At 45.1% G+C, this 12,529-nt stretch overlaps 2 protein-coding genes across 2 annotated transcripts; both read right to left on the bottom strand.

Moving 5' to 3' along the window:
* Window positions 1–305: 305 nt before the first annotated feature.
* On the bottom strand, window positions 306–7,977 carry LOC135902823 (uncharacterized). The gene is made up of 3 exons (XM_070531417.1): window positions 7,666–7,977; window positions 1,314–1,391; window positions 306–362 (listed from the first exon to the last, which is right to left on the bottom strand). Exons 1-3 carry the CDS (start codon window positions 7,951–7,953, stop codon window positions 306–308), a joined length of 423 nt encoding a protein of 140 aa, XP_070387518.1. The 5' UTR covers window positions 7,954–7,977.
* A 2,471-nt stretch (window positions 7,978–10,448) lies between these two features.
* LOC135902840 (glycerophosphodiester phosphodiesterase 1-like) lies at window positions 10,449–11,879 on the bottom strand. The gene has a single exon (XM_065433110.1). It carries the CDS (start codon window positions 11,654–11,656, stop codon window positions 10,721–10,723), a length of 936 nt encoding a protein of 311 aa, XP_065289182.1. The 5' UTR covers window positions 11,657–11,879; the 3' UTR covers window positions 10,449–10,720.
* Between the last annotated feature and the right edge of the window lie 650 nt (window positions 11,880–12,529).

The following is a 12,529-nucleotide window of genomic DNA, read 5'->3' as shown; positions in this document are numbered from 1 at the left end:
GGCTTGAGCAAGTGAGGTATACCCTCCCCTGATTTTTTAAAAAAATCTCTGCTACTAATAAACACTGAAAAATTATTGCGGCGAAACGCTCTTTCAATGGCTCCTTACAACTGGTAGTAAATAACCAAAATTTTCGATGACTCCTATAGTGAGGAGCTCTTTAAGAACCGATAGCAATGCCGTCTTTACTAAGCTATCGATAGTGTCTTTGTTTCCGTGCTCATGAGCGTGTTCAGCTGTGAAAATTGCCCAAGATGGCAAAAAAAAATAAAAAAACGTGCACGTGGTACTGCATATCAAAATGCTTATGGCTGAAGGTTCCCTGACTCAGACGCACTGACCTCTTTCATCATTTCACCAGTCTGGAAAGAGGAACGATTCTCAGAACGACAGAAAGCTGAGCTAGTTGGTAAGGATTCATTATGCAAAAAAAGAGGTGAGGCGTGGACAGGACACAAGAGCAGAGAAGTGGCGGTCGTGCTGACAATACGGCGTTCGTGTTGTCCACTTCTCTACTCTTGTGCCCTGTCTGCACGTCTCACCTTTTTTTTTTTGCATAATGAACGATTCTCGCATAGAAATTGCATTCGCGCTCTGCACGCAACGATAAAAACTTGTTAAAGACGGAAGTCGATGGCCAAGAAAGCAGTGAAAACTACATTCCCATTCGTGGCACTGTCCTCAAGAAAGGGAACCCGCATAAATTCTTAAATATTTTCTACTTCACTCCAAGTTTCAAGGGGTCACGAAAAATCTGTCGTGAACCATGGTTTTGTTTCTTGTAATAATGATAAGCCGACATAAATACTAAATGAAACAGGACAACCTTGAAAAAATAAGCTTATCGATGCTGTAAAGTGACAGTTATCGACGCTTTCCTGTGGAATCCTAGATGTGGTTTCAAACTTTTCAGTAAGCAACATATATGTCGACATCCTGCGCGGAATCCGTTTCAAAGCCGGCGGATCGCAAGCGGCTAAAGTAAACTGTTTTTGTGAGTTTTGTCTTCGGACACGAAATAGATCCTTGTGGATGCCTAATGGAGAAGTCACAACTACATGAGGATGTAAATCACTTTTAATATATAACGAAATGTCGTACGCTCCCTAAACTTACCTTTAGTGTCGGTAGGCCGGTGACCAAGGAAGCGGGAAACTTAAAAGCAATTTCTCGTGGATAGTCGGCTACCATATCGCTATGCTGATAAAATTGAAAAGCGCATTTAGTTTTCAAATCTTGACGCGTCTTCATCGACCCAGACTCGCTTGAATTATTTATAAGCTTTCCGCGGGTGCAAGGAGACGACAGCGCACCTTCTGTGTGATTGTCATTGTTTCAATGCACAAATAAAAGCCCTCAGCGCCACGCTTGACAGGATTGACAACCGTCCCCTTATGGAAAGCAGAATTCTTGGACCTTGGTCTTAGACGACGCTGGCACGAACTGTTTTACAAGCGATATAGTGCGCTTTGTAAAGCACACGAGAATTACTAAAGAACTATAGAATGCGCGAATAAATGCGTTCCTTTTCTTTCCTTTTATTTTTTATCTTCTCTTGTTTATTTATCTTTCCTACCCTTACCCGATCCCCCTGTGCAGAACTGCCAAGAGGACACTTCATCCGGTTAAGGTCACTGCCTTTTATTTATTTTTTTATTTTTTCCTTCCTTGTAAGCTTTCAAATAAGGCATCCGTTATGTCCTTTCCAATCGGCTGCTCCATAAATCTACAACATTCCACTTACTATACCGTTGACATTTTGCTCGTACATATATTTTTGAGAAGGTTGGAAATACAAACTTTGCACTCACTTCCTTTCCTCTTTGATGTCGTGATCGCCTTGTACTCGACCCATCTTCGTAATGCGCCAAGTACCACCAGTTTGATTGTGCGTCAATCTTATAAGTAGCTCATTTCCGGTGAATACATTTTCAAAGACCGAGAAATCAGCAATAGCAAAGAAATACGCGCACACGAAACGGAATCGCCTGCGGAGCCTGTCATTTGGACATCACTTCCTCCACTCTATCGACTACTTCATAAAATCAAGACTTCCACGTCATCTTACCCGTCACTTTAAGATCAAATGTCATGGACTTCTGAGCGTCTCGCACACCAATGGCTACATGTGCCAAGTTAGACTGACCAGGGACGCGTGTTGGGATAGCTTGGGGCGAGTTAGAAACTGTGAAATAGACTTTGTTGGAATGTGCAAGGCTCCGCTTTCCAAGACCCACTACACCTAGAAAACATTACTAGGTTCTATGCCTTCTGTTTCGAAGCAATGTGCAGTTTTACTTTACTTTTGTTTCATATTTCTTGAAGACACTGCCTTAACTTATAAGCTATATCCTGTTCACTCATGAATACTGCCATTTTGTCTCACGTGTATACGCCATGATCGTACATTTTCATTTTTTTCCCACTCTCGTTCTTCCGCTTGAACATTTGTATTCGCGATCCCTTTCCCTGTGCTAAGTAGCATATTTGCGTCTACGTATACGCCAGTAGACTTCTCTGCATTTTGAAGAGCTTTGTTTTCCTCTCTATGCAGTTCATTTCCTTAGACTTCATAAATTGTATTCTTACATGCTATTTAACGTTCCTGCTTTGTGCTTAATGAGCTTTCGTCGAATCGCTGAAACTGCCGCACGTTCGGTTTTGTTTCTTTATTCTTTTCCCTTGTATTGAGCATCAATAAATGTTTGTGAAAACTTCCTTGGACAAATGCTCGCACATTACCTTATATTTATAGAATAAATCACTGCTTGTGGAGAAGTCTGCGACAAAATAATCTCACATTTCCAATTACATCCAAATCAACCAGTAAATCAGCCTCCGATTTCAACTCAGGAAGACACAAGCTTTCTCTTCTATGAGAGCAAAAAAAAATGTTTAGTGATAAAAACAATGTAAACCGAAATTCAGCGGCAAAGCGTGCATAGTAGGCGTACATCCATAAACAAGTGCATAGGGACCGCAGGCTTGCCGAAAAAGCTCAATCCATCCGAAATTACAACAGAGAAACTGAAATTGACCAGTTCTGTGAAAAGTTCGCAGTGCCCCGTTTGTATTGCGGTCCTCAATTTCAAGTTACACAGAGAGGCGGATTAGAAAATGGATTTATCGTGGAACCCACGGACACTACACTTTCGCTTGGAGTAGTACATATTCCTGCCCCTTTTTCACACGAAAGAACACAACGCCGAGAAGAGAAGTGGATGCCAAGCGAGCAATATTTGCTGGTCAATGCAGGTGTTAATGTATCAAAACTTATGTTCACCAATGACATGCTATAAATCAGGAGTTATGGCCCAGAAATGCGTCTTGGTGCGCGAAGCGCGGTAAAATGGCAGCAGGCCATTTATCTTCCGAACTGCCCTGTAGTCGTTGATGTTTCCTCCTTACTAGTGCAAGCCACTTGCGGGTTCACTTCAAAAGCTATGCAGAAAAGGACGGCGCTATATTTTTTGGCAACGACTCCTAGCCTTCTTAAAACGAGAAAAAATGGGCTGGAGGGCATGCGACGCGCAAACAGGTTTTGATGCGAGTAGCATTCTTCACAATGAAAGACCAGCCCGTTTTTTTTTCCGCGCTCCACGGACCAAGACAACACGCAGTCAGCGCTACCAATCGGACAAGAAGAAAAAAGTCGCAGTAAAAGCCACCAAATAAGCGCCTGAATCAACACCGACGACAACCTCACTAAACCTTGGAGGAGGAGGAGGAGGAGGAGGAGGAGGAGGAGGAGGGGGGGGGGTCGGCTTGCTGCGTAGGGCCTGGAAGACAAGCGACGGCTAGTGGGCCGGACTAAAGCGGCACCAATAGCGTGCGGTTTCCTGGACATGCGAGACCGCCCACCTCTGGCAGGCAGTGACTAGCCTTTGCTGGCTGTTTTATGAATAAATGTTCATTTATCTCTCTTTCTCTCCGGCTAACTCGCTCTCCGACTAAAACCAACTTGGGTCGCTGGTTATGTGTCACTGGGATATTCGTGCCGCTCTTCAATACAAACCCGCTAGTAATACACGCCTCATACATGACGCCTTTGAGCGTTAAAAAGAAGGTGTGTTACCGCACTGCTTCAATGCTAATAGCATTAACGCTGACTTTCATCGTGAGATCGGTTCTGGAGCATTTTTAATGCTCCAGAACCAGCTACCCTTCCCCCTGCGCAGGATAGCCAACTGGAGGTACTTCTGGTTAACCCCCCTGCCTTTCTCTGCATTATTTCCTCTCTCTGTCCATCGTTATGTGTGCCTATTTATCTATGTCTCTTACTGTCTTCTCAGGATATAGTGTATAATCCATGGTCGAATGGGTAGAGCATCGTGCGGCTGTGCTGAGGGAATGAGATTGGAAATTAACCGTCGTACCAAGTTAGCGCAGTGGGTATGTGGAACTGTGTCTATGTGTCGCTTTTCAACAAACCCCTTTGACGCCGATTTGGGTCACTGGATACAGTAGCCGTGTGCCGCTCTTCAAGGAACCTCTTTGAACGTTAAGTTGGGTGGCTAGGCATGTGGCACTGCGTATGCGCCGCTCTACAATAATAAAAAAATTATCCTCCATATTTCTCCGATGCTCCGCAGAATCGAACGCGCGCCACGCGCGGACTTTGCGGCGGCGGCGCCAGATGGCGCAGCGTGTGCGATAAAAAGCGCGCGAGAGAAGCCCGGCTGCGTACATGTTTCGGCGCTGGGAATAGGGTGTGGAGCTACATTGCTTCAATACTCATCGTAATAACGTCGACATTCATCCTGGGACGTGTTCTGCCGCATTTTTTGTATTTTTGCCTATACCTGCGGCAGTTAACATGCGCCACGGCCAACATTTGAATCAGAGAGGATGGGTTTCACTAAAATGAGAAAATAATCAGGGCTCTGCGATTGTTCCATCTCTGAACTCACCAACTGCAACATAAATGTTCTGGCAGTCAGGACGCCGCGATCGTTGTTGTAGCCTAAACCTACGCCTCTCACCCAAGGTTGGCCACACATGAGGTAGTATAATAGCCTGCTGCGGAGAACAAGCATGACACAGATCATGAAGTGCACCATTACATGCGCCAAATGAGAACGAAAAAAAGAAAAGAAATTGACAGCAGCCTAGCGCAGCCTTTTGCAGAATCGCAACCCAATTTCTAGTGAGGCAGTTTCTTTCGAGCCTTGTATAAAGTAACAATTTCAGTTACCTGTAATTAACTCACACATTTTAAAACGTTGCCTGTACATGACAGGCCCGTTTGAAAGCTTGCCTGCAGATTACGCTTTTGAGCATTTGTAAAGGAATCTTGGAAAGGCAGTAATTAATATATACACATTTATTTCTTCTGCAAACAGTCATAATGTCGCCCACGCCATCTTCTTGCTAAATTTTATCTAGGTTAAGTTCGTGGTGCCTCCACGGCAGCGGGACAAATTCTGCAGTGTTCGTAATGCACACTGACGATGCTCCCATGTTGCTCGTTTACGAAATTTATTGCTAAGGCAGTAATTAGTCCACACACTTCGAACTTCGCCTACATGTAGCCCATAAGGTGCCCCTAATTTAAAAGAAAAATCACTTACACAAGAAGAGTTTAGTTTACCGACTGCTCAGCGGAAACCTACTACGAACTTAACTAACATGACGAATTACAATAGGGATGAAACGAGTGTTTATTAATTACATACAACGCTTTTAATAAACAGTGGAACGCTAAAGTTTCGCGACACGTTGCACTCAAGACAACTTAGATTTTCTTGAGATGTAAGCTTGGTTCAATCAGAGTCCTTCCATGTTGTTTCTGGTCACGAAACTGCCGCCTCAGTTTCATATAGCGCCAGCGCCCGCCGCTAGAGGCGCAACCGTGCATGAGAGGGCATGCGATCGCCGCTACCGCTGTGGTTGTGTGTGGGGCAGCCTCGGTATTCTAGCTTTCTCGACTTCCTCAACGATCGCTTTAGTTTAACGTAACTATTTTTAACATTGAATATAATTAAATTACTGCCTGAGCGTGTCTTCAGCGATGATATGAGCGCACGGGACGAAAAAAAAAGCCGCTCATAACATGGAGCTTGCGGCGGTCTCAGACCAAAAAAGCAAAATAAAGATCTGGAATTTTAAGAGCCAGAACCGCGATGCGATTATGAGGCACGCCGTAGTGGGGGACTCTGGATTAGTTTTGACCACCTGGGATCTTTTAAAATGCAACTAAATTTAAATAAACGGGTGTTTTGCATTTCGCCCCCGTCGAAGTGCGTCCGCTGTACACGGCCGGGCGGTCCCGGTCCGGATTTCTTCGTCATCGCCGTTCGCCTCAACGCTTCGGTGGGCTCCGCTTTTTAATATTTGCCTTAAATTAAACACCGCGCATTCGCAACAAAACGCCAGTGGTCCCACTTATCACCAGAGGAGTAAGCGCCGATTCTCCGTTGCGCATAGCACCAGATTGTTCGCCGAGCACAGCTGTTCAGTTTCTGTTATAGAAGGACTGTGTGGGCAGTATCTTATAACGAGATCAAAAGAATGAAATTGCTATTGCAAAGGGCTGCTACCGTAGAATACTTAATGACAAAGAAAAGCGATCTGAGCTGCTCCATGCGCTTAAGATTTCTTGCAAAGCGATGCCATTTGTGAATAAGATTTAGGTAGAATTAATGCAAGACGAACTTCGCTACTAAATGTCTTCGGTGCGGCTTTTAACAACGGATTAAGGCAAACCTGCAGTGTTAGGACCTGCACAGTTGAAAATAGCTGAAATTAGGCAATTGCCTTAGCAAGCAGTCGTTTAGAAGCGTCAGTAAGCCCAGCACTTATTCACACTGCTCGTGGTTTCGACGCAGAAACGACGAGACTAGGTATTTTGGTTCTTAATTCGCAACTATTTACAATATGTTAAAATGTTGCAATCACCGGTCCTGATATTCTTATCATGGTCAAAAAATGCAAAAAGAGCTTTATAATTCGATTAAGAAAAGAAATAAAACGTGTTGGTGCAAAAACAAAATACAAGCACGATCATTTATTTATTATGTAAAATAAGCGGAGCGAAATACAGATAGCACAGAGGCGTCCGGTCATAAATGGTCCACCATTCACAATGCAAGAAGTTTGTTAAAAGCATGACACTGATATAATACGCATAAAGAAATAAGATCAAACGTGAGAGGTATGCATTGGGAGGCAGGAAACAAACACCAGCAAACGAATGGCAATAAGTACAGAATGCATAGTCGATTGTTTCTATAAACAAGAAAGTGTAAAGCATAAGCATTTCATAACACACGGCTAAAGAACTCTCAAACGAACACAAGTAGCCGCATCACAAATACGGCAATTTTTTTTAAATGGCTTAGAGATACCACCTTTCTACTTCTTCAGCTGTTACTTGAACATGCACACAAAACTTGCTCAGCAAATCACAATACAAATGTAGCTAACAGTGTGCTAATAACCTTCTTACTCATAGCAGCTTATAGACTTAAAAGTACGTGTAATTGAAGAATTGTAGCCCATCAATAGCCAAGACTAAAGGACAATGGAAAATAAAACAATGCATATTATTCTGTTTTAACACTTGAATTTAAAGGAATTCTAATGCTATACCTTTCATAGATGGTCAGGTTAAGGGCGCTATTGCTGTGAACTACTCTATCCTGGTATAACACAAATTGAGGTTGCAACAAAGCATAAAGCAAATGTGTTCAGCGTCGGCTTCTCACGCTCCAGGGACACGTCGTCGCCGTTGATGTTGAAATTGTACGCAGTGACGATGTCCGAGTCGTCAAAGTGTTCCGCGCACACACGTGTGTACTTCGATTCGAAATTAAAACCGCCACTTTTCCGCCGCGGTATGGCCCGCTTCCATTTCTCGCGCTGCTCCTTGTTATTAGGTAAACAGAACGACACCTTTTCGGTCGTGCCTTTGTAGCCGGAACGGCACCCAGGCACGCAACACGTGTTCGGCATCGTTGTCCCACCCCACCGCTTCAACCAAACAGCCCAACACACGAAAAATAGCACAGCACATGCACAGAACGCACCCGATCAGTCAGCTCGTCTCGCACTGCGCACGCATTTCGGTACGCGAACGATGCCCTCTGTAGCATAGTGGCGCCGCGTCGTGGCACCTTTGGGCGGTATATGAACCTCTCCCATAGCGTGACGGCGGAGTTTCGTGACCAGAAAAACATGGAAGGACTCTGGTTCAATGTAGAGTTATTTCAAGACATTGGGAAACACGGATGGTAACAGCAGTATGACGCTATCAAAGCTTCTTTAAAATTGTTTCTACACAGGCTGTATTCGATTCACACATATATTAATTCGTACACAAATCTGCCATAGTGCTTCATCGATATTCGCTAAAGTGGATCTCAGTGGCATTTGTAGTTACGCGAGGACAACGGGATAAACTTGGCGAATAAAACACACTCATAACACCGCGGTATAGTTGCATGCGTAATTTATTACAGAGGTCGTAATTAACCAAAACACTTAGAAATTTGCCTACATGTTAATCATAACTTGCCCCTTATTTGCGCACATATCTAAGCAATACCTGGTATTGTTTATCAAATACATCGCTTAAAGCAATCACAAGCCTCCTATGAAGCATGAAAATATGATAAATAATACGAGAGCCCTATAATTATTTGCAACGCTTCCAATTAACCCAGCAACGTGAAAATATTGCCAAAAATTACATTGAATATTTTCGCTACTTTCTTGGATACGAAAGTTGGTGTCCACTACAGTTGTTTTAGGGAACTCTTGGAAACGTTGCGGATAACGGCACTATGACACTTTGGAACATTTTAATAAGTGACTGTATACGGAGAATAAACATTTATCTCTCGTCAGTCACAGGATGCTGCCTGCTTCAACGAAGTATAAAGAACACGCCTGAAATGCTTAGTTCATCGCGGAAACCGCGAAAATGCACGCGTCATGTACCACATAAAAATTGCGGAAAGAGAAAAGTTGAGTAAAAAATCGGAGGACGCTTAAGCTTCGCCTTTAAGAGTGGAATACGATAGCATTCTAAGGTCACTGACCTGCTTCTCACGCTTCGCGGCAGCTGCTGCTTAAGTAACCGTAATGTTAACCGGGAATCGCTGGTGGCCAATGCTATGCACGAAGGCGGGCTTTCTGATGGAAACGCGGCCTCTTGCCTGGGCCGATCCCGGAGGTTGTGCACGGACACGGCAAACCTCAAACGGCAGTTGGAAAAGCGGTTTGTGTTTGAGGTTCCGTGTAAGAGAATTATGCTTTCTCTTATATTCAAATTACATTCCGATGCAATCTTGTTTGTAGACTGTGTGTTAGTCGTACTTTCAAATTTTCTGACGAATTTTACATTGAGAAATTTTCTGCGACATGGGCCTCTTAACGCTATCGCGTTAATATATTCAAAGCACCCAGGTAACCGACACACTTCAAGCATTCGGTGGACGTCACCCATAGAGTGGCCCCTATTTCGTCTAAATATTAAATCTCTGCCGTTTTTGGTCGCCCTAGGGAAGCGAGGAAGCATCGTAAGCGTTTCATATAACGCCTCTAAGCGTGCCGACAGCGAAGGTTTACCAATTTGCATTAGACATGTAACACAGACTTCGAAATGTAGCTGCGCATCGACTCTAATATTAGCCATACTTGCACAATATCTAAATTTTGTCAGTAATGTAGTTTTTACAGAAAACTGTGAATACGTACATGGGGTGATCATTATTGTTTTATGTGAATATCTAAAGCTCGCCTGTGGCAGATAGCATAATTCTTGTCCTTGAGCTGGATTATTCGAAGAGACGGTCATTACTACCACGAGAAATTAAAACAAATATTCAACAAATTGACAAAAAATCCATAGTTAACTCCTTAATTAGTTTATGGCGGATATTGCAATTTGCAAATTGTAGCTGGTCAGCTAGCAAGAAATGAATTTCCAGGACGACACTAGTTTCGAGATGTTCTTTTCCAAATTGTAGAACAAAATACATGGACGTTGCAGTTACCTTTGAGCTTCAATGAATAAAAGAGCGTTTTGTTAAAAAATTACGTTGAACAATGGCGCCTTTTTACTGCAAGTTTCATGGCGCATCTCTCTATTCAGTCATTCTCGAAGTTTCTTACAAGTGGAGACGCCTTGCAATATCAACGGCTACAATACGCAAGTTGCAATAGGGGCCGCAAGGTAAATAAAAAAATAATTATTACATGTTTGTTTTTTATTTGAATGTGTGTTTCGATTTCTCGAGCAACTAATGTCCGCCTACCTAAATAATCAAGCTCAAGAACTAGAATTATGCTATCTGAACGAGGTTATTTTGGAAAATTCTCTAAAACTTAAAATTTATCAACGTGTAAAACGTTTTTCAGTGCTTGCATTTGTGCTTGTTATCAGCTGGTGCTCTTCAATATGTCTTCAGGATGAACATGGACTACTTGGCCCGACTCGTCATCGCTTGGCAAGGAAAAAAAAAGTGGTCTATATTTGTCGAATTAACTCTCAGAAAGCCGCTGTTGTTTGTAGAAATAGCGTAAAAGTTGCAAAGACCCAGTTTTGCTTATTTATCTTAGGCGTCATTTTATAATCTCCGTGCTCCTAGGCTCGGGAACTCAGTCGTGCAGAACACCTTATAGTGCCCGCACGTTCCCGCGCAGATGCATGTTGGAATAAAAAAAAGAAAAGGAGGAAAGCGAACAGGCACGAATAATTGTTCAGCGCGTGTGCTCGCTAGACCTGGCGCATGGTATCGGTGATGATGGGTACCCGCAGTTTTCGGCGTAGGAAGTCCTTTTCGGCCGCATGGTTGGAGGTCCAGGCGATCACGTGCACACCCCGTTTGCGCCAGGCGCGCACGTACTCGGGGCCCATCATGTTGGTGCTGATCAAAACGGCGGAGGCGCCGGTCAGGTGAGGCAGCAAGCCGGTGTGGAGGGCTTTGTCGAGCAGCCAGTCGGCCACTTGCGCTGTCCAATGGTAGGGGCGAGACTCGAACCACGGTCGCGTGTTATTGATGTCCTCGTAGGTCAGGCATCCTGGCCTCCAAATGAGCGCCGTCACGATGGCGGGATTTCGGCGCCGCAGCAGGTACACGAACTGGGGGTAGAAGGACGCGACCAGCGCCCGCCGATACAGCTCGTCTCGCTCGCGGAACAGCTTGTCGACGACCCGAACTGCGCGGTAGTCGGGATTCTTGATGTCAATGATGAGCCGCATGTCGAGGCGGAGGCACTCCTCGACGGCTTCTGCGAGCGTGGGGACCCGCTCGGCCGGAAAACGCTGCGCGAGCGGGTGCTTGCACGAGGCGTCCAGTCGACGCAGCTCCTCGAACGTCGTGTCCTCCACCCGGCCCGTGCCGTTGGTGGTCCGCTCGAGGGTCTCGTCGTGGAAGATGACGGCGACGTCGTCCCGCGTGAAGGACAGGTCGAACTCGATTCCGTCGGCGTGGTTCTTCTTCGCCTCCAGGAAGGCGGCCAGGGTGTTCTCGGGGGCGTCGAGGCCGCCGCCCCGGTGTCCGAAGACGGGAGGCAGCTGCGAGACGTCGTCGCGCGGCACTCCGAGGATCACCTCCGAGGCCAGTTCGTCGTCGACGCGCGGTATGGACAGCCGCTGGAAAGCCCAGCAGCAGAGAGCGACAGCCATTGCGATGACGCAGTAGGAAACCATGACGTTCGACGGAGAGGCCTAGTAAGGATGCGTGGACGCGTGGACGCTGGCTGCGACGATCCTCCCCGACGGCCTCTGAACGCCGGTTGTGCGACTAGCCCGTCTCGGGAGCACGTTCTTCTTCTTCACTCTTCTGGAGAGAGCGCGTGCCCGCGGCGGCAGGTTTGCTTGCTTGCTTGTTCCTCAATTGTGGCCCTCACCCACTACGGCGAATTGGCCAAGAAGCCGGTGGTTAAAGGATATATGTTCTAGGGGATTGGAGAGAGAAGAACTTCAACGTAAAATTAAATCGGGTAGAAGTATAACAATCAGGGATTTATTGATCTATCTATTTATTCATTTCGACAATTAACATGGTAGCCTTCTTGTGTCACAGATATAGCCGCAAATGGCCCCGCAGATGTTCCTGCGGCTGAATCCCAATGAAGAAGCCCCGAAGTAGACGATATTTTGAGTAGTTAAAGAAATACCCAATTTTCGAAATTAAAATTCTAATTCCTCTGATTTCTATATCGACGGCATGCTACTAGAAAGTGATCAATGTTTTCGGGTTCCTGGCAGGTTGCACATAGGGGGGAAGGTGCCAGACCAGACCTGTACAGGTAAAACTTACTGGTGAGATGTAGCATCGTAAATTTGTCACTGAGATTTCTAATTTATGTTTGGGACACCATTTATTGCCCCATGAAATGGACAAATGGTTAAATTCTGACATTTGGGTTTTCAATTTTGTTGAATTTTGGAAAAGAGAAAGTTTTCTAAACCTAGCAGCAGTGACAAAAGCCGAAATAGCCATAACAGACGTAGCTGGCCCATCAATGGAAATCCGCGCAAGTCTCCGGCTAGAGTCCCTACGAAGTTTACCTGCAGCTG

This window comes from Dermacentor albipictus, chromosome 1, assembly GCF_038994185.2.
Source record: "Dermacentor albipictus isolate Rhodes 1998 colony chromosome 1, USDA_Dalb.pri_finalv2, whole genome shotgun sequence".
NCBI lineage: Eukaryota > Metazoa > Arthropoda > Arachnida > Ixodida > Ixodidae > Dermacentor > Dermacentor albipictus.
Note: the sequence above shows the minus strand (reverse complement) of the source record. Positions and strands in the feature narration are given on the sequence as shown.